Genomic DNA, 27,709 nt, shown 5'->3' with positions numbered 1-27,709 from the left:
CAAATTTTTCAGGGTACGAAGGGGTCGAAGTTTGAGGATTCCAAGATGGCGTCCAAGAACTTGAGGATTCCAAGAACTTGAGGATTCCAAGAACTTGAGGATTCCAAGAACTTGAGGATTCCAAGAACTTGAGGATTCCAAGAACTTGAGGATTCCAAGATGGCGTCCAAATGACGCCTGCGCAGACGCCTGCGCAAAGGGGCGGGGCGCGCATGCGCACATCCAAACTGCTCCAAAAACACCCAAATGAACCTTAGAATTCCTTATGGGAAATTACATGTAATTTCGACCAAAAGTGGGCTCGAACCCGTGCAGCTCCTTTACTCACGACTACCATCAGATTGCGGGCCCTACGGATGTGGTGGATTTCGACGAGACACATCTTTTAAAGAGGAAGTACCACGTCGGTCTGCAGATGATGTACAGGCACATCTGGTTGTTTGGAGGAATACCCGAACAACGAACCAAAGGTTTGGTGTCTTGGTTGATTATCGTGACCAGGACACATTGCTTGCAGTTATGCAACAGTACATTGGTAGCGACTCGTACATATGCTGCGATCAATGGGCGGCTTATAGGCGAGTCGATGATGTTTTTGCAGGTCACGGCACGGTTAACCACAGTGTCCACTTCGTTAACCCACCGAGGGACGAAGATCCGATTTGGGTTCCTGAAGGAAGGTTCCACATCGGACTACCTCCTCAACCTAATGTTTCTCCTTTCAGGATCCACACCAACTGAACGGAGAGATCGTGGCGAGACCTGAAAGAACAGCTCCGAACACTGAACACCTTGGACCTCTGAGACGCGTATATCGGGGAGTGGATGTACAGAAGAAACGTGTTAGATGGAGTAATCGGCCCAAGTGCACGTTTCGAGCGGTTTCTTCGCGACATTGCACGAGCCTATCCCGGTGTGGGACGGAGACCAATGGTCACCGTGTTAAGACGAGTGTGAATGCCACGAATGCGTGCTGCCGTAAAGGGGTTCTTGGGATGATGATAACCTAACTGCATTTACCGCTTCTATCCATATATCAATACGGGCACTCCTACAATCCCCGCTTTATACGGTACCGTATAGCGGGCATGTAGACAACGCCGACATTCCCATTTTTTTTAATGATAAATATGTATCTCCCTTTTTAGCATCGAGTTGTTAAGCGGGGCGCTTAATGCAGACTGGAAGTACTCGAGACCCCACATCTAGTTGAAACTTCCCGCAAAAGATTATTTCAAAGTTCCCTCTTGGGAAAAATAAAAAAATACTCGTAGGAACCGGAAATTTTGCACACGTGTACAAGATGATGTAAAAAAAGTTATGACGCTCTTTGCAAAAATTATTTTTTCAACCCCCCACCCCTATACAACTACCCTTATGCGTTGCCGTAGGGGGTTGAAATTTTACATTTGACATTTTGGAGGGGTGTAAAGCCTGTATATACATAATGAAAATGAAAGTAATCCTCAATTTGCAACTCCTCTGGGTATGATAGAAGATTATTACTTTCCTGTTGATGAATCGGTATGTATTTTGCATAATTTATAATTTTTTTATTCTTGTTAGTATTTTAAATAGAAATACCTAAAATGAATTGTATATGTGTAATAGGACTACCTAGTGCGGGTAAAAATTTTTTTTACTGTATTATTAGTTTTTTTTTTAGTAATGTAGGATATATTGATAATTTAAGTTCAATAACTTTTCTTTACAGGAATGTATAAATAAGCGTATATTATTGTGAAATGAAAAAAAAAGGAAAAAGGCCAACGTGTTTCATTCCTCCGGCACCCCTGACTACAGGGATACCGGAGGAAATGGGAAGACACGCTTAACCTAACCTATCGTAATCGCGCAGCCGAGACCTTTCCGACGATACCTCACACGCCTTCGTACGACTTTCCGTTACCGAGATTCGCATTTTGGCGACGCCTTGCGACGTCACCCGGCGCCGACGTCGCGAATAGTCCAAATTGTATCCTTCCCTCATCGATAACAAACGGGTTGCGAAACGAACGAACGAACGAACGAAAAAAAATCTAACGGATATATATATATATATATATAAATACTTGCCCGTATCTATTCCCTATTCGTATGCGATCAGTCTCCGACATTATACGTATAAGACCTGAAATATTTCGACCGCGTTTTCAGTAGCCGCCGGGCGTCAGCCTGTGGGCGAAGGGGTGGGCCACGCGCATGGATGAGTTTTAAACTTATATATAAACTTATACTTCTCGTCAATAATGGCTCGTTTGGGTTACACTAATGAAGATTTTTTGAATTTAATATTAATACACGGTGAATGTAATCGAATAGCTGCCAGGAAAAGCAGCGAAAATTTGACGTTTAAACAAATAAACATATCATAATAAAAACAAAAGAATAACATCAAGCGATTTAATTTTTTTATCAACTTTCCACAAGAAGTAACTAAAACATGGAATATCTCGGAAACCGTTTGAAGCAGCTTTTGAAATTTTGCATCAAATTAAAGGTCTGGGAAAAAGGCAAACAAGGGTGAAGAACATAATGGGGGGTGCCATTTGAAAAAATGGAGTTACGGATGTTTAAAAGTTTAAAAGTTGAGAGCTTTGAAAAAGTGACGTAGTCTCACTTTTTTAAACGGTTACGCATACCATAAGAAAATTTGATCTTTCCTTAATAAAGCATTGAAAACTGTTTTGCAATATCTCTCACCGTTTTCGAATAATAAATTTTTAAAGTTGCCCCTGCAAATTCAATTTTTGACACAAAAATTTGAATATCGGCGAAGCCCTTGGAGCAAAGGGTCAACTATGGGGTATCGTTGTACTCCAAATTCTACGTAGAATCCGAAAATGTAGAAAAAATAGGGGGTCCCTATTTAAAATAACAAGGTTGATGGCTTCTTCCGGTATTTCCGGAAGTGGCGCCATTTTGAAAATATTTTAGTTCAATTCATCATGTGCCAAAACCTTTAAAGGACTTATCAGTTCAGCTTACTTTTCAAAGGTTTTCCATATCTTTCTAACTGACGCTCGTCAAGAATGACCCTGTATATCTCATTAAATATCGAATGTATACAAAATTTCACTATTTTTTTACGTTTTATTTCCCATAATAAGCCGCATTCAATTGTTTTTATTTCAAAAAACAAATGAGTAACGAAATACAAATGAACTTTGTAAAATGACAGTACACTATTTCATTAAGCTCATTTGATAGAGATTTATTTTCTTTTTTCGATGATATAACGTATTAGCATAGCACCCTAATACAAAAAAATGTTTCAAGAAAAATTATAATCACATCAATAACATTAATCTAGATATTCTATATCAAAATAAAACAAATTAACAGGTACGATTCTTATTAAACCCTGAAGACATTAGGATACTAACATGTAGTGACAAACTAATAGAGTAATTTAGTTTGCTGTGTTCTATAATATTCACTACTCACACATTAATTGTAACTGGACGACGTGAAAATTGAATTGATTTATTTTTATTTTATCTTATAGTGAAAATGAAAAAAAATTCACCCTCTAATGTTTGTTTCATATTTTAAGTTTTTTCTCTAATTTTTCTATTTATTTTAGAGTCAAACAAATTAACAGAAAAGATCCGCCCATAATACAATACGTAATGATATTCAGCCGATAAATTCGAAACTAAAAGATGATGTGGAACATGAATTAAGTAGCCCGCCGCAAAAAAAGCTATATGTATTAGATGATGATGTAAGTATTGAAAATATGAATGCACAAAAATCTAATATAAACAAAAAATTAATATTTTAAGTAATATATTGATACCTAATTTGCAAATATCAACAAAAAACATTAATCTAAAAATTCCAAATACTATCAAAGATATTACGTCTCATTATGTGCACGAAGAATTTTATTTACTTTCCAGTTTTGATTTTATGGAAGCTTACAATAATCCTAGATCGGAAATAAACGTCAATAATTTATTTGGATATTTAATGTATATAGCTTATATTACACAAAATAAGCGAAAAGTATGTCTAATTAACATAAACTATACAGTAGCCATTTTCAATAAAACGCCTACTTCACCAAGAGATGGTGCTTGGGGCAATCCGGATTATTATGAAGTGTTGTTCGTTCCGATTTATTTTCCAAGACATTTTGCCTTAATTGTTCACGAAAAAGGAGGTAAAACTATCTTTTATGACCCTTTACCAGAGAGTAACAGACTATTAAATAAAAACTACGTTGATTATTTTACTCGTATAAAAAGTGCATTAGAGAATTCGATTCCTCTATCATTTCGAATAATGACATACATGTCGAAGTTGCTAATATGAATACTTATAACTTACAAAGCGTCGACAAAAACGACAATTACAATTGTGGATATTACGTATCTTTATACGTGGAATCTTATCTCATGAATGACAAACATATGTTCCTAGCCAATTTAAATATTGCAAACGAACGTCAAAGAATAAATCGTATAATAATGGAATTGTGTCATGAAAGAGTGCCCATATACGAAACTATAGCAAGTTGTCATAAAATCTAATCATCACAATCAAAGAAACTTAGCAGGAGAAAAAAAAAAGCTAAAAGTATTGTAGAAATTTTAAAAGATGCAAAAAAGACAACGTTTCTAACTTAGAAAAAAATGTACCACCTCAAAAAAAAATTTGTCTTAACGAATCTATGGAAATAAACGACAATATTATGACTCTTTCGCAATCGATGATGCCACCACCGAGTAGTCATCACAAAGTTACTGCAAACGTTGAAATCGCAAATAAAATTGAAACTGAAATTTTTGACGCTTTAGGAGATGAATTAATGGCGAATCTTAAAATTACTTCAACCAAAAACGTCGATTGCCCTTTGAATGTACCACCGAATGTAGCCGCCATAACGTACCCCTTGCCTAAAGAATATTATACATTGTCTCGATTAGATTTTATCGAATCATATCAAAATCCCAAATCCGAAATGAATATCAACAATTTACATGGTTACCTAATGTACGTTACATACCTAGCCTATAATAGAACAAAATCTCTTTTACTTAATATTAATTATACTGTATCTATATATAATAAGATAACAAACGTTTCCCCTACAGAAGGACTTTGGGGAAATCCACATAATTATGAAGTATTATTCATTCCGATTTACTTTCCCGGACATTTTGCACTAATTATTCATGAACGAAGAGGCAAAACTATGTTCTATGATCCCATTCCTAATCACAATAGATTAAAGGACAATAGTAATTATTTTATTTCTATAAAAAACGCAATTCAAGTATTGGATTCGTCGTTTCTTACAATACACATTGAAGTTGCAAATGAACAAACTTACAATTTACAAACGGATTCATATAACTGTGGATATTATGTATGTATTTATGTTGATACGTATTTGATGAATGAAAAACGCATGCTTTTGTCCGATTTTAACATCGCGACAGAACGCCAAAGAATTAACGGTATGTTACTAGAATTATATAATGAGAAAATACCTTCCTACGAAACCCGATCTGATTGCCTTTTCAACGAAATTGAAATTAATGATAACGAAATCGTCGAAATTTGTGAAGGCACACCTATCGAATCTGATTCCGACGTTGGTATTGTATCTACATCTTCTTCTAATAGTAGAAGATCAACGAGATCCACAAGAAGCACGATTAACTACAGTGCATCTAGAAAATCAAATAAAAATAAACTAAAACCTATAAAATATTGTAAAAGAACTCACGGTATTTACGGTTGTTTTGCAAAAAGTGCCAAACATTCAATCGACTATCTCGAATGTGGAAAAATAGGTGACCAAATATGTAAACATTGCAAGGCACTTTTGTTTAAAGATGAAACTAGCGCCATATGTTGTAATCACGGTATTATTATGTTACCTGCAATTTCACCGGTTCCCGAAGATATTCAAAAGTTAATCGATGATCCCGTACATGGAAAACATTTTCGACAGTACTTCCGAATTTATAACATGCTATTAAGTTTTGGTAGTATAGAAGCGGGCCGAAAAAAGGCACCCGGACAAGGTCCACCGGTTATGCTAATTATATATATATATATAATCAAAAAAACCTCTTACCCTGGAGTGTGAGGTGTTCATAATTACAATACTTATTTGATACATTGTAAAGTTAGATCTATTCCTGTGGTTGGGGATACCTTTCTTTCAAAAGCATTTTCCACAGTGTCTTGTTCCTGGACAGCGTTTTTGCCTCCATCCATGTTTTTCCTCTTGTATCCAAAACTGCTTCCACTTGTTGGTTCCACGTTCTCTTTGGTCGTCCCCTTCCCCTTCTGCCCTGGCCTTTGGCTTCCCATATACGTTTGACTGGAATGTTGTCGTCCATCCGGTTTAAGTGACCGAACCATCTTAGTTGCTGTGTTTCTATTGTCTGGATTACCGTTTCCACTCCTAGTTCCTCTCTGATTGTGTCATTCCTTATTCTGTCGTATCTTGTTATTCCTTTTATCCTTCTTAAAAACTTCATCTCCATTACTTGCACTTTACTTTTTATTGCGCTTGTTATGTTCCACGTTTCACTCCCGAATGTTAGTATTGGCCGATATATTGTTTTATACACTGTCATTTTAGTTTTGTCACTGACTTCCCTTTTTGAGATGAATTTGTTCCTTAGCGCGTGATATAATCTTGCTGCACTGCTAATTCTGTCCTGCACTTCTGCATCCATGCTGCCGTCTCTATGTATCAGTACTCCCAGGTATTTATATACGTCCACCTGTTCAATTTTGTCTGACCCAATTTCTATGTCCATGCTTCTGTTCTCCTTTCCAATTACCATGACTTTCGTTTTGTTACAATTGATTCTCATGTTCCTCTTCTCCAGTTCTTCTTTCCATGCCCCTAAGTTCATTTGCAAGTCCCGTTCACTTTTCGCGCATATCATTAAATCGTCCGCGAACACACATTCACTTATTTCTACCGGTTGTAGTTTATTATACCCTACCTGCACTTTCTTTACTGTTTTACGCACCTCTTTAATAACGTCATCCATTATTATTATAAATAGTGTTGGGCTAAGCACGCCTCCTTGTCGCAGACCGTCTTCCACGTTAAAAGTTTTTGATTGTGTGTTGTTTTTACGTACATAATTCCTATTCTCTGTATACAGGCTTCTTATTCCCCTTCTTAACTTTGCATTAACTCCTCTTCTTTCTAAACTTTCCCACACTAATCTTTGCGGAACTCTATCGAAAGCTTTTTCCAGGTCCACGAATGCTAAGCATATTTGTTTGTTGTATTCCATAATTTTTTCCATTATCTGTTTGATGGTGAATATATGATCTTGTATACCTCTGCCTTTCCTAAAACCGCTTTGTGCATTGTCTAGTTGGTGTTCGATTTGCTGCTTCAATCTGTTCTCTAGGACCCCTTCATATATTTTTGCGACGTTACTTAAGATGGTTATGCCTCTGTAGTTTGAGCAATCCTTTGTGTCTCCTTTTTTGTGTATCGGGATTATCACTCCTATTCTCCAATCCTCTGGCACTTCTCCTCTTTGCCAAGCTTTATTTAAAATTGTGGTGAGCATTTCTATTCCGTTTTTTCCTAATTTTTGTATCATTTCCGGTGCTATCTTGTCATGTCCTGCTGCTTTCCCTTTTTTCTGCGCTTTTACTCTCTGTATAACCTCTTCCATTGTTATGGCATCCGCCTCTTCTTCTATTACTGCCTCATTTCTTACATGTTTATTTGTAGTGTCTTGTTGTCTGTTATTGCTAAGTAGTTCTTGGAAGTATTCCCTCCATCTTTCCATTACTTCTCCCTGGTCTGTGATTATTTTGTGGTTTTTGTCCTTTAAGTGCATGGTTTTGTATTCCCTAGGTTTCTTCATACTTTTTAATACCCTATAGAAGAGTTTTTGGTTGGTTTTACTGTCTTTTTCCATTTTATTACCGAACTCCATCCAGGCTTGTCGTTTTGCCTCTATTATCATGTTTTTTACGTTTACTCGTTGTTGCTTGTATTTGCTATAGCTTTCCTCCGTCTTTCGTATCAGATATTGTTTCCACTTTTCTTTCTTGCTCCTTACCTCTTCTCGTATAGATTGATTCCACCAGCTTGTTTGTTTTTTATTTTTTCTTATCCTTATTGATCCACATGTTTCCTCTGCTGTCGATAGTATTATCTCTTTAAAATATTTCCATATATGTTTTAGTTCCATGTTTCGCCACTCATGCCTAGTTTCTAGTAAATGTTTTTCTATTTTTTCTGTATATATGTTTCCAGTTTCGTCATCCATTAATTTATACGTTCTTATCTTCTCATGTACCAGTTGCGGATGTGGTCTATGTTTTTGCTTTATTTGCATCTGGTTTCTGACTCGTAGCTTTGCCTCTACTAGATAGTGGTCGCTATAGATGTCTGGGCCCCTTTTCACTCTCACGTCTATTACTTCGTGCCTATATTCTCTTTTTATTAGCACATAGTCTATTATTGACTTCTCTCCCCTAGTTTGCGCCTCTCTTGTGTACATGTGTATGTCTTTGTGTTTGTAGTATGTGTTTGCTATTATTAGGTTATTTTCTACGCAAAAGTTAATTAATCTATCTCCATTTTTATTTCGGTGTACTTCGCCATAAGGGCCGATTACATCTGGTGTTCCCTCCATCTTTTTTCCCACTCTGCTGTTCAGATCTCCCATGATTATAAGCCTCTCTGCAATATTTTCCGTATTTTCCGAGAGTGCTTCCCAGAATTCATCCTTTTTACCTTCGCTTTCGTCTTCATTTGGTCCATATGCTATTAATATTGTTGTGTGGTCCTTTTGATGTAATTTTATTTGTAGTTTTAGCATCCTTTCATTAATAAATTCCCATTGGATTAGTTTATTTGCATGCCGTGCACTTACTATACATGCTACCCCCCCTCTTGCTCTCGTTTCCTCGCATACGCCGCTATATAGGAGTACATCTCCCTCATCCATCTCAATGGCTCCTCGTCCTTTCTTCTTTGTTTCGCATATTGCTATAATATCTAGTTTCTCTTGTTTAAATTCTCTCATCAACTCTTCCTCTTTTCCGTTTATGCTTCGTATATTCCATGTTCCGAATTTCCATAGATTTATTTGTTCCATCTCGTTACCTTTATTCATTGCCAGTGTCGTCTCCTTTGTACTGTGTTGCTCGTTATGTATCAGTTTTTTAGTAGACAACCCATGCTATTCGTCCTCTTAGAAACCACGCTCTGAGGGGACCTTTGACTGATCGTTCTTCCTTTCTTCGTGGCATCTTGTTCAGGTATTTCATTGCTTGATTCTTCAAAGATATCTTCTACTCCGTATTCTTCTCCGTTTACGATTAGTTTGTTGTACTTCATGAAAGCTCTATGTCTCATTTCTCTTGCCTTTTTTAAGTGCTTGCTCAATACTTTTCGTTCCTCCATAACATGTTTTGGAAAATCTTCTGTTATATAGATTTGTGTACCTTTTAATTCTTTTGTGCTTTTCATTACCTTTACTTTAGTTTCATAGTTTCGCATTTTCATGAATATGGGTCGTGTTTTGTTTGCGTGTTTTATTCCTATACGATGCAGTTCTTGGATTTCGGCTTCGAAAGTTATCGGAGTTCCCATGTCTCTTAGTATGGTTTCCATTTTTTCCTTTAGTTGTATATTCGTTTCGTCGTCTGCCTCCGTTACACCTTGAATTACCAGGTTATTTCTTTTGATCTCTTTTTCCAGATATCCAATTCTATAGTTTTGTTGTGCGACCGTTGATTTCAACTGCTCGTTTTCCGCTTTCAAATTAGCATTCTCATTTTTAATTTCGTTTATCTGCTTCTGGCAGTCATCAATTTTGCTTTCGATTCGTTCCGACGTTCTATTTAAATCTTCCAGTTGCTTTTTGATATCCGCTAGCAAGTTTTCCATTCTTGAATTCGATATAGATACGCGTACGTAAATAAACAACTCTTATCTGTCAGCTGATAGCCGGTCGACTATTTAACGCGCTTGTTATGTTGTATGTACGTATAGGTTATAGGTACTTAAATTTATATTAGGTACTTACAGTTCATCCAGTTAGTCTATTTTTTTTTGTGTTGGTCACTTCACCACACTTTAGACACTTATATTGTACTTTCTCTCACTTTTCCTAGCTTTACTAACGCCTGTATAATTATTTGTTTATACTGCGTGACCGCCGGCCGGTTGGGTTGCCTACCTACAGGCGCGAAATTCCAGAAGGTAAATTTGGCTCTGGCACCCTTATTTTAGATTTCCGACCCCAAGTGTCCTATATCAAAATACTCCCCTACGCACCACCTACACGCTCCCAAACGGTGGCAGGTACTATTTGAATCACCCTGTATAGTGAAATCAACACCTAACTACCAATAAATGATATTTAAAATATTAAATTTATTCCAAAGACAAACTGGTAATACTTAAACACGTAAAATATACCAAAAAGTATAAAACTAGACTTAACCTTTACAAATTGAGAATCATAAAATTTAAAACAAAAATTTTTACAACTTGTAACTCCTTTATTATTACAACCACAGTAATTTATGTCAAATATTTTAAACTTTTTAACATATTTCTTCTTATCATTAAAATATCAACTGTCACCATTTTATACAAATAGAAAACTTTAATTGATTGTAATGTCCTTAATTTCATAATATTGGTAATTAGTGTTGACCATTATTTAATTTGTTTTTTATAAAATACATACGCATACACAGGATGTTCCATAAAAAAGTTACTTTTATCATATATCTTAATATCGCAATACACAACTTTTATATTTTTTAATTGAACTGCAATGACACAATTAACAATAATACCAATTTCACTTCAACCACATTGTTTATATAAATATAAAATATGTGACAATATTCAGAAAATGCCACATTGCCAATTAATTCTATAAAACAATACAAATTTAAAGTTATACATATTCTAAGATCTTCATACCCAGTATTAGTATTTCACTTAATTTATAAAACTTCAACTCTCAACATGAGAAATTAGAAACAAAAAATTTTCGATGCTTTCATTTTTCCAATTTTAATTCTTTGTCATGCAACTTTTATTTTACACATACACATAAACACAATGTTATATATTTATAATAATATACTATTTCCATTTAATTTTTAGGTGGAAGAACAACAAGTTAATGGTAAGCATAATTGATTCATTTCTAAAGTTCAATAAAATTAATACTTTAATTTTTTATAGAACCTCAAAGTCTAGACCAATCCGAACGAGTAAGTAAATAATATCTAAGTATAGAACCTACGAATAGCAAAAAGACAAAACAGTTGAAGCCAAATCTATATAAAAAAAAAATCTAATTTCATTATTAATTGAATTAAGTAAATTAAAAAAATAAAAACATTTTTAAACTTTTTACATACACTTTTTTTAATTTACAAGATTCAACAAATTTACAATACAAATTTAAAATTCTACAATTTTTTTAATTTCATTTCATTTTGATCTTTTCAACAAGTTGTATATTATATTTCTTAAGTATAAATATTTATTGACAATCATAAAGAATACGACATCAAATTTCAACATACAACTTGTATAGTATATCTTTCATGATTTCATTTTTACACGCAAAACATTTTATCATACACCAATAGGTACCTACAATAGAAACTTGCCGATCCGACCTAATCCGGATGTGAGATTATTTGAGTGAATAAATTTTTCGAATTAACAAAAATAATAATAAAATTTTATTCTGAATTATTTATTAAGAAAAATAATTGTAATTACAAATGATACAAAATAGAATAAACAAAACACAACAATTGTTCTAAATCTAAACAATGCATATCATCAATATCAAAATGCCCATCATGTAATCACATTTTGATGAAAAAATTATACAATACGGACACTGTTGTTCGAATTATTCTTTACTTACAAAATAACGTACCTATAATACACTTTCATCCTGTTCAAATTGGCGAAGGTCTACTGTAGCTATATATTTATAAAATTACCTATACCGTTTTCATCTTATTTTTAGACGGAATCCGATGATGTGGAGTCGCGGGGTCAGGTAATTAATATATATTATTTGTTCACATCACACCACTCCTCCCAAAAAATTCGAACATTTTTTATTGACCAAATTCTCTAAACCTATAACAAACGACCATTTGCATTCATTCATAATTACTGTATCTGAATTAACATCCATAATATCAAATCTATCCTTGCGTTTTGTATTTATCTTACTTATCTCAATTTCTCATTAATTTTATTAAAACAAACAAAATAGTTTTTTTGAAGGATTTACGCTATTCAAAAGGTTGATAATTATAACGTAGATTCTAATATTTGGAATCAAATTTGAAAACTTTTAAGACCAACATCTCTTCATTGTAATAATTTTCAATCGTTTGTACCTTATACAGGGTGTTTTTTTAAAGATGAGCCATAGAGAAATTTACATTGCGCCAATTGTTCTCAAATTTTGACCTTACGCTTAGTCATTTCACTAACAGTTCTCTATCTCAATCCTTCAAACTGCATCAACAAAGCAGAAAAATGTATTTGCTGTTCGAAAAAGTATTCATGTTATATAATTTCTACAAAAGTGAGTATTTAAGATATTCAGTGCCGAGTATCGGGTACTGCTTGATTGCCGGTGAAAAACAATTCGAACACCAAGTACAATCTTATACGTTTATATCTGATTTGAATAAATTTGTTGATTCAGAAACATTTTCTACAGTACTGTGACAGATAGTTTGCGAGGAAGCAAGAAAGGATTAGGTACCGTAACTAATGATGCAATGTAAATTTCCCTATGGCCCATTTTAAATAACTCGACGCCTTTACATTGTCGTATGGCTCGTCTTAAAAAAACACCCCTTAACATGTGTACATTATAAAAATATATATATATATAAAAATGCTCGTCGTTTACTTGAACGGTTTCGCTTCTGCTTCTGGGAAGTTACCTGGCCGCTTAGCGATTGCTAATAAGGCGGTTGTAAAAGATGTTCTTGCTCGTCTTGAGCAAAGTCGAAAAAAGCAACTGCGATAATTTGTCCCACTAACGGGTATCTCATACGAAACGTAGGACACTATTGCATGGAGAAAATTGTACTTCTATCCTTTAAAGTAACCGTGTTACAAGAACTCATCGTCCGGACTTGCAAAGTCCTCTAAAATATTGCATGCAAATTTACGAGATGTCAACGTATTCGAAACCGTTTACACACCATTGCCGAATTACGAGCAGGTATAGAAGCTACCGTTTCAAGCATTACGCAACGGCACTTACATGCCGGCTTCGAAAACGAAGAAAAGAGTGGACCCCTGTCTTAATAATGGTGGCGAGCTTTTCGAACAGTTGTTATAATGTGCATGTAATTTATCCAATTACTTCAATATTAACGATTTGTAAAAGAAATAAAATTGTTTCAATTGTTGTAGCAATTTCCTATTCGTATAATTTCACATCATTCGGAAACTTGCAAGGTGATTAAATCTTTATTTAGGTTAAATGTAATCATATGTCAAATGTTTGTTTTGAAGTTTAAGGTTATAAATTAGTATTGGTGCCCCGCGCCTGTTGCGGCAAATAATTACTAACGTCATTATTTATTGAAGCGGCATAGTAAAGCAGTGTTCGCACTGTATAGCACCACAGAAAGTAACCGGCTACTTTCGTGATGTCAATATACTGATTTCAATCGCATACAACGGTTCGTAGTTACAGTAGGCTCTAATTGTATACGAATAATATTCGTATAATCGTACTCTTCTTTCAATTTAAGTTCACAACGTGTAAACAAACCAAAATATGTAAACGCGCCTTTAGATAGGTCGAACTAAAAGTCGATATCGACCACACCCATATTTCGTTTCGTCGAAAGTCGAAACACTCGAAACGCAATCATTGTGTTTTGGTATTTATAACGATAGCCATCCAAAACGCTATAAACATTTTTAGTTTAATTATAAAGATATTTCTTATTAATTACACTTTTTTGTAATATGCCACCGAAACGCAAGGTTTTTAAGGGAATAGTCCGACAAAATAAGGAAAAGAAAGGTAAATCGAAATATCGCCAAAATAAAATAAGTTTCACATTACGTTTTAGAATTAGAAGGGAACAAGCCCAAAGAATACAAGCCCAATGATCAAAATCAATTACCTGGTGTTCAACTTGATACAAAGAGCCTGGTAAGTTTTAATATTACAACAATAAGCATTTTCACATATACGGACATAAGATTCGATACACTGTCGAATCCTCACCATATTTATAGAAGATTTTGTATGTAACCGGGACCATTTCTGTATATGAAGCGGGGTCCACATTATTGAACTGAACCTCCAGCCAAATCCCACGTTTATTCAAATACGTGGATCGTGACGATTTTTTTTATTTCACGAGATTCAACTCGATACAAAATTATGTACATGTTTACGATTATGCTCGGCTTACGGCTCAGTTTAAAGTTCGAGTTGTAACTCGGTTCGATAATGTGAACCAAGCTTAAAGTGATGCATGAAAATCATGCAGGCAGGTGACCGAAGCAAAGAGCGGCTAAAAATTGTAAGAGACGAAGTGCTCTCAAAGGCTTTATTGTAATACAATTATATCATTAATTATACAAGGTGTAGCATCTAAGATGCCTTAGATTATAACTCCTTTACCATAAAAGATACATAAAAAATTCTTAGAGCAAAATTGTGCACTGTTCAACTAATATAACTGCTAACTGACATGGTAAACGGTTTTGTTAACACGACATGTTAGATTGTGATATTATACTCCAAATTTGTGGTACCATTTATTACCAACTTCCACCAGAAATCATCGTTTAGGCAAATCAACGTCTCGACATATTTAATAATTGTGTCAGCTTGACGTACACTTTCGTTTTTGTTGTTTCGTGACTCACTCGGCAACGCGGAACTGCAAACGCTTAAATTTGAGTTTGATTTTGTGGTAGGGTAAAGTGCTGAAAACTTTATAGGGTTGGAGTCAATAATGTACGTTTGTGAACACGATAATTAAACTCCTGGGACCGATTTGGTTCAAACTTTGCACAGTTAACATACAGGTTACCCATTATGTATGGAATACAGTAAGTGTAGATCTCGATAAATATTGAATGTATACAAAATTTTTCTATTTTTTTTACGTTTTACTTCCCATAATAAGCCAGCATTCAATTGTTTTTATTTCAGAAAACAAATGAGTAACGACATACAATTGAACTTTGCAAAATGACAGTACACTGTTTCATTAAGCTCATTTGATAGAGATTTTTTTTCTTTTTTTGATGTTATAACGTATTAGTACCCTAATACAAACAAATTTTTCAAGAAAAATTATAATCACAACAATAACATTAATCTAGATATTCTACATCAAAATAAAACAAATTAACAGGTAGGTTTCTTAAACCCCGAAGATATTAGGATACTAACATGTAGTGATAAACTAATAGAGTAATTTAGTGTGCTGTATTCTATAATATTCACTACTCACACATTAATTTTAACTGGACGATTTGAAAGTTGAATTGATTTATTTTTATTTTATCTTATAGTGAAAATGAAAAAAAAAATTCACCCTCTAATGTTTGTTTAATATTCTTAATTTTTTTTCTAATTTTTGTACTTATTTTAGAGTCAAACAAAAACACAAAAAAGATCCGCCCATAGTACAATTTCTAATGATATTCGGCCCATAAATTCAAAACTGAAAGATGATGTGGAGTGTAAGTTAAGCAGCCCACCGCAAAAAAAGGTACATGTATCACAGAGTGATGTAAGTATTGAAAATATGAATGCCCAAAATTCTAATATAAATGATAGAACAACTAAACAAAAAATTAATATTTTAAGTAATATATTGATACCGAATTTACAAATCTCGACAAAAAACGTTAATCTAAAAATTCCAAATACTATCAATGATATTACGTCTCATTATGTACACGAACAATTTTATTTACTTTCCAGTTTTGATTTTTTGGAAGCTTACAATAACCCTAGATCGGAAATAAATGTCAATAATTTATTTGGATATTTAATGTATATAGCTTATATTACACAAAATAAGCGAAAAGTATGTCTAATTAACATAAACTATACAGTAGCCATTTTCAATAAAACGCCTACTTCACCAAGAGATGGTGCTTGGGGCAATCCTGATAATTATGAAGTGTTGTTCGTTCCGATTTATTTTCCAAGACATTTTGCCTTAATTATTCACGAAAAAGGAGGTAAAACTATCTTTTATGACCCTTTACCGGAGGGTAACAGATTATTAAATAAAAACTACGCTGATTATTTTACTCATATAAAAAGTGCAATTAGAGAATTTGATTCGTCTATCATTTCGAATAATGACATACATGTCGAAATTGCTAATACAAATACTTATAATTTACAGAGCGTCGACAAAGACGACAACTACAATTGTGGATATTACGTTTCTTTATACGTCGAATCTTATCTAATGAATGACAAACATATGTTCCTAACCAATTTAGATATTGCAAACGAACGGCAAAGAATAAATCGTATAATAGCGGAATTGTGTCATGAAAGAGTGCCCATATACGAAGGTATAGTAAGTTGTCATAAAATCCAATCATCACAATCAAAAAAACTTGGTAGGAAACAAAAAAAAAGTAAAGATATTGTAAAAAATTTAAAAAATGCAAAAAAAGACAGAGTTTCTAACTTAGAAAAAAATGTACCACCTCAAAAAAAAATTTGTCTTAACGAATCTATGGACATAAATGACAATATTATGACTCTTTCGCAATCGATGATGTCACCACCGAGTAGTCATCCCAAAGTTACCGCAAACGTTGAAATGGCAAATAAAATTGAGACTGAAATTTTTGACGCTTTAGGAGATGAATTAATGGCAAATCTTAAAATTACTTCTACCAAAAACGTCGATTGCCCTTTGAATGTACCACCGAATGTAGCCGCCATAACGTACCCCTTGCCTAAAGAATATTTTACATTGTCTCGATTAGATTTTATCGAATCATATCAAAATCCCAAATCCGAAATGAATATCAACAATTTACATGGTTACCTAATGTACGTTACATACCTAGCCTATAATAGAACAAAATCTCTTTTACTTAATATTAATTATACTGTATCTATATATAATAAGATAACAAACGTTTCCCCTACAGAAGGACTTTGGGGAAATCCACATAATTATGAAGTATTATTCATTCCGATTTACTTTCCCGGACATTTTGCACTAATTATTCACGAACGAGGAAGTAAAACTATATTCTATGATCCCCTTCCTAATGACAATAGATTAAAGGACAATAATAATTATTTTATTTCTATAAAAAATGCAATTCAAATATTGGATTCGTCGTTTCTTACAAACAGTGAAATACACATTGAAGTTGCAAATGAACAAACTTACAATTTACAAATGGATTCATATAACTGTGGATATTACGTATGTATTTATGTTGAGACGTATTTGATGAATGAAAAACGCATGCTTTTGTCCGATTTTAACATCGCGACAGAACGCCAAAGAATTAACGGTATGTTACTAGAATTATATAATGAAAAAATACCTTCCTACGAAACCCGATCCGATTGCCTTTTCAACGAAATTGAAATTAATGATAACGAAATCGCCGAAATTTGCAAAAGCACATCTATCGAATCTGATTCCGACGTTAGTACTGTATCTACATCTTCTTCCAATAGTAGAAGATCAACTAGATCTACAAGAAGTACTATTAGCTACAGTGAATCTAGAAAATCAAATAAAAATAAACTAAAACCTATGAAATATTGTAAAAGAACTCACGGTATTTACGGTTGTTTTGCAAAAAGTGCCAAACATTCAATCGACTATCTCGAATGTGGAAAAATAGGTGACCAAATATGTAAACATTGCAAGGCACTTTTGTTTAAAGATGAAACTAGCGCCATATGTTGTAATCACGGTATTATTATGTTACCTGCAATTTCACCGGTTCCCGAAGATATTCGAAAGTTAATGGACGATCCCGTACACGGAAAACATTTTCGACAGTACTTCCGAATTTATAACATGCTATTAAGTTTTGGTAGTATAGAAGCGGGTCGAAAAAAGGCACCCGGACAAGGTCCACCGGTTATGCTAATTAATGGCGAAATTAAACGAAACATAAGTCCCCTGTTTGCACCCGACGGAAAAACGCCAGTACACGGTCAATTGTACATGCTTGATCCGATGATGATGCAAGATTCGGTAGCTCAAAATCCGCTGTCTACAAAATTCGGCATTAAACGGGAAATATTACAAAAATTGTTCACTATATTACAAAAACACCATCCGCTTTGCGAAGCGTTTAATATAATGCACCAACTCTATATGGAAACATCGGCCGATGTGCAAAGACAAGGGTTTGATGAAGTACAACATGTCACATTAGTCTTGGTAAATCCGAGACAAGTTCCTGACGCAATAATTGATCCCGGTTTACATCCACGTGCAGTTAATTTACCACAAGTAAAAGAATTGTGCGCTTTTTATGTTAGTAACGAAAACGACGAACCGGTATATCGCTATGGTACTTGGTTAAAAAAGAAAAATGGGCAAGTAATATGTTTTCCACTTTATGATCGACTAAACGATTGCCTGCATTACGTTTTAAACTTGGCGAACGGTGATTTTGGATATTATCCAGGTATAGAAAAAGTTAAAAAACGGAATACGCCAAATCAACGTACAATTACTTCAGCTGAACAAAATGATCTCGGTTGTTCACCAAACGCCGTTTACGAGGAAGAAATAGATGAAGTCGAGCACAAAAACCACGTATCCGTAAGAGATTTTTATAGATTTCACTTAGCAATTCGTGGTGATAATAAAGGAGCTACGCACTTTTTATATCCCTTCGGTAGTATCACACAAGAATATATTATCGATCAGAGCATCAAAGCCGATCAGCAAGTGCACGAATTTATTAAGAAAAATTACGATACATTTTGTACCACTGCTCCCGAGGTACGCATGGCATTGGATAGAGATTTACAAAAATTATGCGAAGGAAAAAAATTAGGAAAAGTTTTACGATTATCTCCTAGAATGGTAGGTTCTCCTGCGTGGTATCAACAACACTTTCACGATGCCACGGCTCTGTTTAACCGCATTGGTCGTCCGACCTTTATGATTGCCACCACGTGCAACCCCTCGTGGAACGAAGTAAAAGAACATTTATTAAAAAATCAATATATTACAGATCGCCCTGATATTATATGTAGAGTCTTTCTAGTAAAAATTGAGAAAATGCGAAAGCTTATCGAAAAAGGTCATATATTTGGTAAAGTTAAAGCATTTATCGAAAGTTTAGAATTTCAAAAGAGAGGCGGACCCCACACTCATCGCTTAATTAGCTTAGATTGTCCAAATTCTCCCGAGTACGTAGATGAATACGTATCCGCAGAAATACCTAAATTACCCGACGCAAACGATAAAAGTGACGAAGCAGAAATGAGTAGAAAATTACGAGAGCTAGTGATAAAGTTTCAAATTCACAATTGTAATACTATTTGTCTTAACGATAGTGGTAAATGTTCGAAAGGTTTTCCAAAAAAATTTTCAAATTCCACTATAACGTACGAAGATAGACCCGCAATATACAAGCGAAGATCGCCTGAAAACGGAGGAGAAACTTACAAAACACCTGGCGGAAATATAATTACGAATGCCTCTGTTGTTCCTTAGAATCCTGCTTATCTTTTGGCATGGCATGCGCACAATAACATCGAGTTTTGTTACGGAACTCAAAGTTGTAAATATGCAATTAAATATAATTTTAAAATGGGTAATTACGCTTATGTTCGAATTGCCCAAACAAATAGTGATATTGTCGACTACGACGAATCCGTAGGACTAATGAAAGGTTATTATCGTTCGGCTCCGGAAGCGTACGTTAGATTAAACAAGTGGAGAATAATTAGATCATCCCACACAGTATATCGACTTAACATTCATATGCCCGGAGAAGGACCATTATATTATAGACGTGGTAACGAAGAAATAATTGCCGCACAAGTCTTGGACAATAATACCAAACTGTACCAATTGGAAATGTTTTTCTTGCAATGTTTAGAAGAATCTCAACATGAAATAAACGAAATGCGAAACTTAACGTTTCGTCAATTACCGGAAACTTATTGGTTTAACAAAAAAACGAATCGTTGGACAAAACGAAAAAGAATGGTAAACGTAATAGGTCGTTTATATCCGGTTCCACCCAATCAAACAGAAAAATTTGCAATATATCAACTTTTACTGTGTCATAAAGGTCCAACAGGATGGGATAATTTACGCACTCCAACAAATTACGTAGAACCATGCGAAACCTTCGTAGATTGCGCAAAAAGAATGGGTTTACTGAACGACATAGAAACTTGGCGCAGAACACTTTTTGAAGCTAGTAATGTTGGTTATTCGAAAATGATGCGCAATTTATTCGCACAAATATTAGTATGGGGACACGTATCCGATCCATTCGCACTTTGGAACGAATTCCTCCCATTTATGTATGATACTCGTAATTTGCGCGATAACGACGATGCAGAAAAATCGAGAAGAATAAACATTGCCCTTTGTTCTTTGAATCGTATTTTAAGTCACAATTGGAAAACGAATACAGATTTTGATATTCCCATGTCCGAAAATTACGAACAAATCTGTGACGATGAAAGAGAATTTTTTTTGGCGAAACTGATATCTTCGATCGAGATGACGATACAAACGATTTACCATCGCAAGCTCCCAATGAATATATTGAAGATGAAAACATTAGCAATTACGTAAATTTGCCGGTTTACTTAAAACTAAACGTAGAACAAAAAATCGTCGATTTAATAATAAAAGCTGTAGGATCTACGCCAGATGATAAACTAAATCGCCTAGGCTGATTTTCCTAAATGGGGCCGGCGGCACAGGCAAGACTTTCGTCTATAAAACTATCATAGATATATTCTTTAGGTATAAAAAGTATGCCATTGTTACAGCGTCAACTGGTGCGGCTGCACAACTTTTACCTCGCGATATGACCGTCCATAACGCTTTTCATTTGCCCACTGACGTTTGGAAAGGGACAGATTACGTACCACCCATACGGTGGAATATCGTTATAACCCAAAGAATAAGAAAAACGCAGTTAATAATCATAGACGAAATTAGCATGCTACATCGAAAATATCTTAATATTATAAACGAGGCGTGCAAACATGCTGCACAAATAAATCTTTCAAAGCTTCTCTTCGGTGGAAAAATCGTTTTGATAGGAGGTGACTGGCGCCAATTAATGCCAGTAATTCAATTTGGAGACTTAGACGATCAGATTAAAAGTTCCATAAAAAATTCCGAACTGTTCGATGCATTTCACAAAATAACGTTAATTAGAAATATGCGAATAAATGAAAACGAAATAGAATTTAATCAAATATTAGAACGTATTGGTGAAGATACAGACGCTACTGAAGAATTTTTAGTCCCCGCAGATATGTTAATACAAAATGAAGACGAACTTATAAAATTTGTTTTCGAAAACAACGAAGCCTTACGTAAAAATGACGCCGTAGAAAAATTGCTTTTGAGTGCCAGACGCGCAGACGTTAGAAAATTAAATTCAAAACTTTTAAATATGCTGCCTGGAGAAGAAAAAGTACATTTATCTGCAGATAAATCGCTCGTAGACAATCCAGCATTGGACGTATATGCAGCCGTTAACGATGTGTCTTCGCTACACGAAGAAAATCCCACAAATTTTCCTCCTCATAAACTAGTATTAAAGGAAAATGCGATAGTAGTTTTATTAAGAAACATAGACGTAAGACAAGGATTATCAAACGGTACACGTTTAATCGTAACACGTTTAGGTGAACACCTGCTACATTGTAAAATAGCAATAGGACCGCATCGAGGAAAAACTTGCGTTTTGGCAGTATTAAAATTCGTATATGATCTGATCACAAAGTGTTTGAATAGATGGCGATAGTGATTAAAAAAAAATTCATACACGCATACACGCTATTTTTAGCCTTCGAAAGAGGGTAATAGTGTTTGACGAAGAAAATTCCACAATTAAGTTTTTTTATAAATTTGAAACATACTAGAGCGAACATCTTAACAACAAATAAAGAAGATACACGCTATTTTAAGCCTTCGAAAGAGGGTAATAGCGTTTGAAGTAGAAAATTCCACAATTAAGTTTTTTTTTAAATTTGAGACATGATACTAGGACGGACATCTTAACAACAAATAAAGAAGATACACGCTATTTTAAGCCTTCGAAAGAGGGTAATAGTGTTTGAAGTAGAAAATTCCACAATTAAGTTTTTTTATAAATTTGAAACATACTAGAGCGAACATCTTAACAACAAATAAAGAAGATACACGCTATTTTAAGCCTTCGAAAGAGGGTAATAGCGTTTGAAGTAGAAAATTCCACAATTAAGTTTTTTTATAAATTTGAAACATGATACTAGGGCGAACATCTTAATAAATAAAGAAAATACACGCTATTTTAAGCCTTTGAAAGAGAGTAATTGAAGTAGAAAATTCCACAATTAAGTTTTTTTTATAAATTTAAAACATATTAGGGCGAACATCTTAACAACAAATAAAGAAGTTACACGCTATTTTAAGCCTTCGAAAGAGGGTAATAGCGTTTGAAGTAGAAAATTCCACAATTAAGTTTTTTTTTAAAATTTGAGACATAATACTAGGGCGAACATCTTAACAACAAATAAAGAAGATACACACTATTTTAAGCCTTCGAAAGAGGGTAATAGTGTTTGAAGAAGAAAATTCCACAATTAAGTTTTTTTATAAATTTGAAAAATACTAGGGCGAACATCTTAACAACAGATAAAGAAAATGCACGCTATTTTAAGCCTTCGAAAGAGGGTAATAGTGTTTAAAGTAGCAAATTCCACAATTATTTTTTTTTATAAATTTAAAACATATTAGGGCGAACATCTTAACAACAAATAAAGAAGTTACACGCTATTTTAAGCCTTCGAAAGAGGGTAATAGCGTATTGGGCGAACATCTTAACAACAAATAAAGAAGTACACGACCTTCGAAAGAGGGTAATAGCGTTTGAAGTAGACAATTCCACAATTAAGTTTTTTTTTAAAATTTGAGACATAATACTAGGGCGAACATCTTAACAACAAATAAAGAAGATACACACTATTTTAAGCCTTCGAAAGAGGGTAATAGTGTTTGAAGAAGAAAATTCCACAATTAAGTTTTTTTATAAATTTGAAAAATACTAGGGCGAACATCTTAACAACAGATAAAGAAAATGCACGCTATTTTAAGCCTTCGAAAGAGGGTAATAGTGTTTAAAGTAGCAAATTCCACAATTAAGGTTTTTTATAAATTTAAAACATATTAGGGCGAACATCTTAACAACAAATAAAGAAGTTACACGCTATTTTAAGCCTTCGAAAGAGGGTAATAGTGTTTGAAGTAGAAAATTCCACAATTAAGTTTTTTTTTATAAATTTAAAACATATTAGGGCGAACATCTTAACAACAAATAAAGAAGATACACGCTATTTTAAGCCTTCGAAAGAGGGTAATAGTGTTTGAAGTAGAAAATTCCACAATTAAGTTTTTTTATAAATTTGAAACATGATACTAGGGCGAACATCTTAATAAATAAAGAAAATACACGCTATTTTAAGCCTTTGAAAGAGAGTAATTGAAGTAGAAAATTCCACAATTAAGTTTTTTTTATAAATTTAAAACATATTAGGGCGAACATCTTAACAACAAATAAAGAAGTTACACGCTATTTTAAGCCTTCGAAAGAGGGTAATAGCGTTTGAAGTAGACAATTCCACAATTAAGTTTTTTTTTAAAATTTGAGACATAATACTAGGGCGAACATCTTAACAACAAATAAAGAAGATACACACTATTTTAAGCCTTCGAAAGAGGGTAATAGTGTTTGAAGAAGAAAATTCCACAATTAAGTTTTTTTATAAATTTGAAAAATACTAGGGCGAACATCTTAACAACAGATAAAGAAAATGCACGCTATTTTAAGCCTTCGAAAGAGGGTAATAGTGTTTAAAGTAGCAAATTCCACAATTATTTTTTTTTATAAATTTAAAACATATTAGGGCGAACATCTTAACAACAAATAAAGAAGTTACACGCTATTTTAAGCCTTCACGCTATTTTAAGCCTTCGAAAGAGGGTAATAGTGTTTGAAGTAGAAAATTCCACAATTAAGTTTTTTTATAAATTTGAAACATGATACTAGGGCGAACATCTTAATAAATAAAGAAAATACACGCTATTTTAAGCCTTTGAAAGAGAGTAATAGTGTTTGAAGTAGAAAATTCCACAATTAAGTTTTTTTTTATAAATTTGAGACATGATACTAGAGTGAACGTTTTAACAACAAATAAAAAAAAATACACGTTATTTTAAGCCTTCAAAAGAGGGTAATAGTTTTTGAAGTAGAAAATTCCACAATTACGTTTTTTTTATAAATTTGAGACATGATACTAGGGCGAACGTTTTAACAACAAATAAAAAAATACACGCTATTTTAAGCCTTCGAAAAAGGATAATACTTTCATATTTTAAAGAATAACTGAATGAATGTTAATGTCACGCATGACTGCCAAATTACCTAAGCATGTTCCCTTTCTTAATAATTCTTTCACAATATTAAAAACTGCTTGATTGTTTCTATGTATAAACTTCCAATTTTAATCCGGAACTGGCATTATTATTTTTTGAGGGGTTTTTTTAGTGCGGTCGGCAGAGTACTAACTTTGTACAATGTCAATCCCACACACGGCTCAAATTCCATTTCAGAGCTAGGCCTTCCGGAAGGTTTTTCCCCTCATTAAAAAAAAAAATTTTGTTTTTTTATGGAACCATTAATCGTAAATTTCAGTGAGAGCAAAACCACGTTGTAGGTGAAGCCTAAATCGAAATATTCAACATATCTCATATTAACTAATCATAAATCTCTTCATAAACTATTATTGATCATAATATTATGCTGACACTAATTGTAAATATAATTACTTTAAAATGTAAAGTATTTAAAACTATCGCATAATATATCCATGATTAAGACATAAACACTAATAAAATTTAAAGTTTAATTAATATAAAGTGCTTGATACAATTATCCAAGGATTTTATTGTATTCTCTTTATTGTTAGTTTGTAATAATTATATAAACCAAGCATAAGTTCACAATTTTATTTTTATGGGCCGATAAAATACCATTACAATAACGTCCAATCAATAATAACGAATATTATACGATTCATTTTGGACCACTGAGAAATCTTCGCGCGATACTTTTCTTAAAAATTGATTTATTGATGGTCACTTTATTCTGGGCTTTCGTGTAGTATTGACTACGGTATACGAGACTGTGCTAATTTTTAAAATTCTTTCTACGTTTGCGAATTGAAGTGGCTCCGGAAAAGAAGACTTTCAAATGGGCCCCGGAATTATTGGAAATTTTAATCAAGTGTGCGAATAATTGACGCGATCGTCGTGGAGAAATTAAAAATTTTGCGACAGGATTAAGAGATATTATTTGTGCAAGCGGCCGCGAAATAGGCACTTTGCGGCCTCCCTAGCGGCCGCGAAATCGAATTTTTTTTTAAAGACGTCGAGTCTAAATAAACATTAAACAAACTAATAACAATACTCCAATTATAAGAGAATATTCGTCAAGAGATGGGTACCATATCCGGCGCTATGTGTGTAAGAGTTTTCGAAAACCTATGGACCAGGATTCATTAATGGCACAGAAGTTATGGTGGTCGCCCGAACGATATTATTTTTGGGAAATAATAATAATTTCCCAATTTTCTACCCTTTATTTTGAATATACATTTGAATACAATGTATATTTTTTATTTCATGGCAATTAGTGTAAAAATGTATGGCCCACTCTGTACATTATAGTCTAAGGTTTGGAGCAGTTATACATAAAACTTACGTGTACATGTCCGGAAAATTATACCCAGTCGCTACTTTTTAAAAGCCTTCGATTTATGCTTCAAATCGTATCACGTATTTCATAAGATATCAATTTCAATCCAAACACATATGACTCAATATTCATAACGTCATTTACAATTTGTATACATGTATCGGGACACTAAAATACCAAACATAATTGACTTATTAGTAAGGTTAAACGCGTAAGTAATTTTTCATTATTCCTATTACTTATGCAACTTAAGATTTTATGTAGTATGTTTCTTTGTAAAGTAAGTGTTGGGTAATTAAAGAACAAAGATTATTAGCAATAGACATTACCTTTAACATATGGACGGTATTTGATTTTTCTTTATATTTTCGTGCTAAATATATTGCCCGCGAGGATTTTTATGGAAGTGACGATGGAGCATATAATCAATGAGTGTACATAGTTGGTACTGGAGGTAAGTATGTAATCTAGCAACCACCACAATAATTATTCCAAGTCTGTTTCTTACAGCGAATGTTAACATTGGCCCAACTACTACGACCGAACCAGCGGAGAGTAGAAATATTGATTTATTTGTTTTAGTTAACTATTTATTATTTTGTGGGCAATATTATTGTATTAGAAATAAATACATAGATGCATCTCATACATTTTATGAAGTGTAAAATATTAAATGAGTGTTAGTGACTAGAATGGGTCTCGTTAGAAGGAAAGTGGACTCAGTATAGAGCAACTATTGTTTGTTTTGGAAATGCGAGCCATTGAATTGGATTGCTACGTCTGTCATGCCGGGTTTCACAAACGAAGTTTAAGGTTAACAGGGATTAAAAATGTTAGAATGGTGAACACCTAACCTAATAATCGAAGGTGGCTAACATTCTAATATATTTAATCAATGTGTGCGTTCACCAAACGAAGCGGTGACGTACCGTTTGCAGTATTGGGGTTATTCCCTGATTGGATTTGGTTAACCTCTTCGTGGTATCGTGTTATTTCTACGTGGGATAACATTCGACTTCTGTTATTTGCGGTAATTTTGGCGTGTTGAAGAAATTCATCGCTGTCAAATAAGCTGTCGCCATCTAGTACGAATTCGCCGTACGTCAACAATTTCGCTACCACTTGCAATACGATTTATGATCTATTTACAAATCTACGTAATTTTGAGTTGATTAACTGTAACTTGAGTCACTAATGTAACTCTTAATTTATGAGATTCCTTGAAATTTGAAAACATTGTTTAATTTGTCAGTATTGTAAATTTTTGCTCCTGTTAAATCAGTTACTGTATTCGAAATCTCCGTTTCAAAGTTTTGCTTCAATTTTCTTAGTTTATGTTGACCTCTTGTGCCACTTCGTTAGGGTAGTTCCAAGTAATGATTGTGTTCCAGACATGGATGTCTGGATAAATTTTATTACAACTCAATTTCTGCCTGTAACACATTCATTCTGGTTAGCTTCTGTTGTAGTTAATGCAAAATATGATTTATATGCAATATTATTATAGGTTCCGAAATTGTATAACACTTGGATCATGTCATGATTCTGCCGTATTTCAAGAATCCCAATTATGTAAGGAACATAATTAATTCCAGTTGCAAGTATGTGAGTGTAAGTGAACATAAAAAAATTGTGCAATTTGGCAGAAAAATCAGCGTATAAACGGCCCCTTAGTGCCTTGTATGCTGA

General features: G+C 33.8%; 1 protein-coding gene and 1 long non-coding RNA gene across 2 annotated transcripts; both read left to right on the top strand.

The window, feature by feature from the left end:
* Positions 1-5,612: 5,612 nt before the first annotated feature.
* On the top strand, positions 5,613-20,288 carry LOC116168137. The gene is made up of 2 exons (XM_031483807.1): positions 5,613-6,041; positions 18,140-20,288. The coding sequence occupies exons 1-2, from the start codon at positions 5,888-5,890 to the stop codon at positions 19,741-19,743; spliced, it is 1,758 nt and encodes a 585-aa protein (XP_031339667.1). The 5' UTR covers positions 5,613-5,887; the 3' UTR covers positions 19,744-20,288.
* LOC116168138 lies at positions 13,880-14,204 on the top strand. The gene is made up of 2 exons (XR_004144714.1): positions 13,880-14,066; positions 14,116-14,204. It is a non-coding gene; the product is annotated as an uncharacterized LOC116168138 (long non-coding RNA).
* Positions 20,289-27,709: the final 7,421 nt, after the last annotated feature.

This window comes from Photinus pyralis, unplaced genomic scaffold (assembly GCF_008802855.1).
Source record: "Photinus pyralis isolate 1611_PpyrPB1 unplaced genomic scaffold, Ppyr1.3 Ppyr1.4_LG4, whole genome shotgun sequence".
NCBI classification, from domain to species: Eukaryota; Metazoa; Arthropoda; class Insecta; order Coleoptera; family Lampyridae; genus Photinus; species Photinus pyralis.
Note: the sequence above shows the minus strand (reverse complement) of the source record. Positions and strands in the feature narration are given on the sequence as shown.

What these genes read in the sequence shown, in the direction of transcription:
- LOC116168137 (XM_031483807.1), top strand. Translation starts at nt 5,888, where the DNA reads ATGTTACCTGCAATTTCACCGGTTCCCGAAGATATTCAAAAGTTAATC. An exon ending in AAAAAAGGCACCCGGACAAG is followed by an intron (nt 6,042 to 18,139) that starts GTCCACCGGTTA and finishes CACCCGGACAAG; the next exon opens with GTCCACCGGTTATGCTAATT.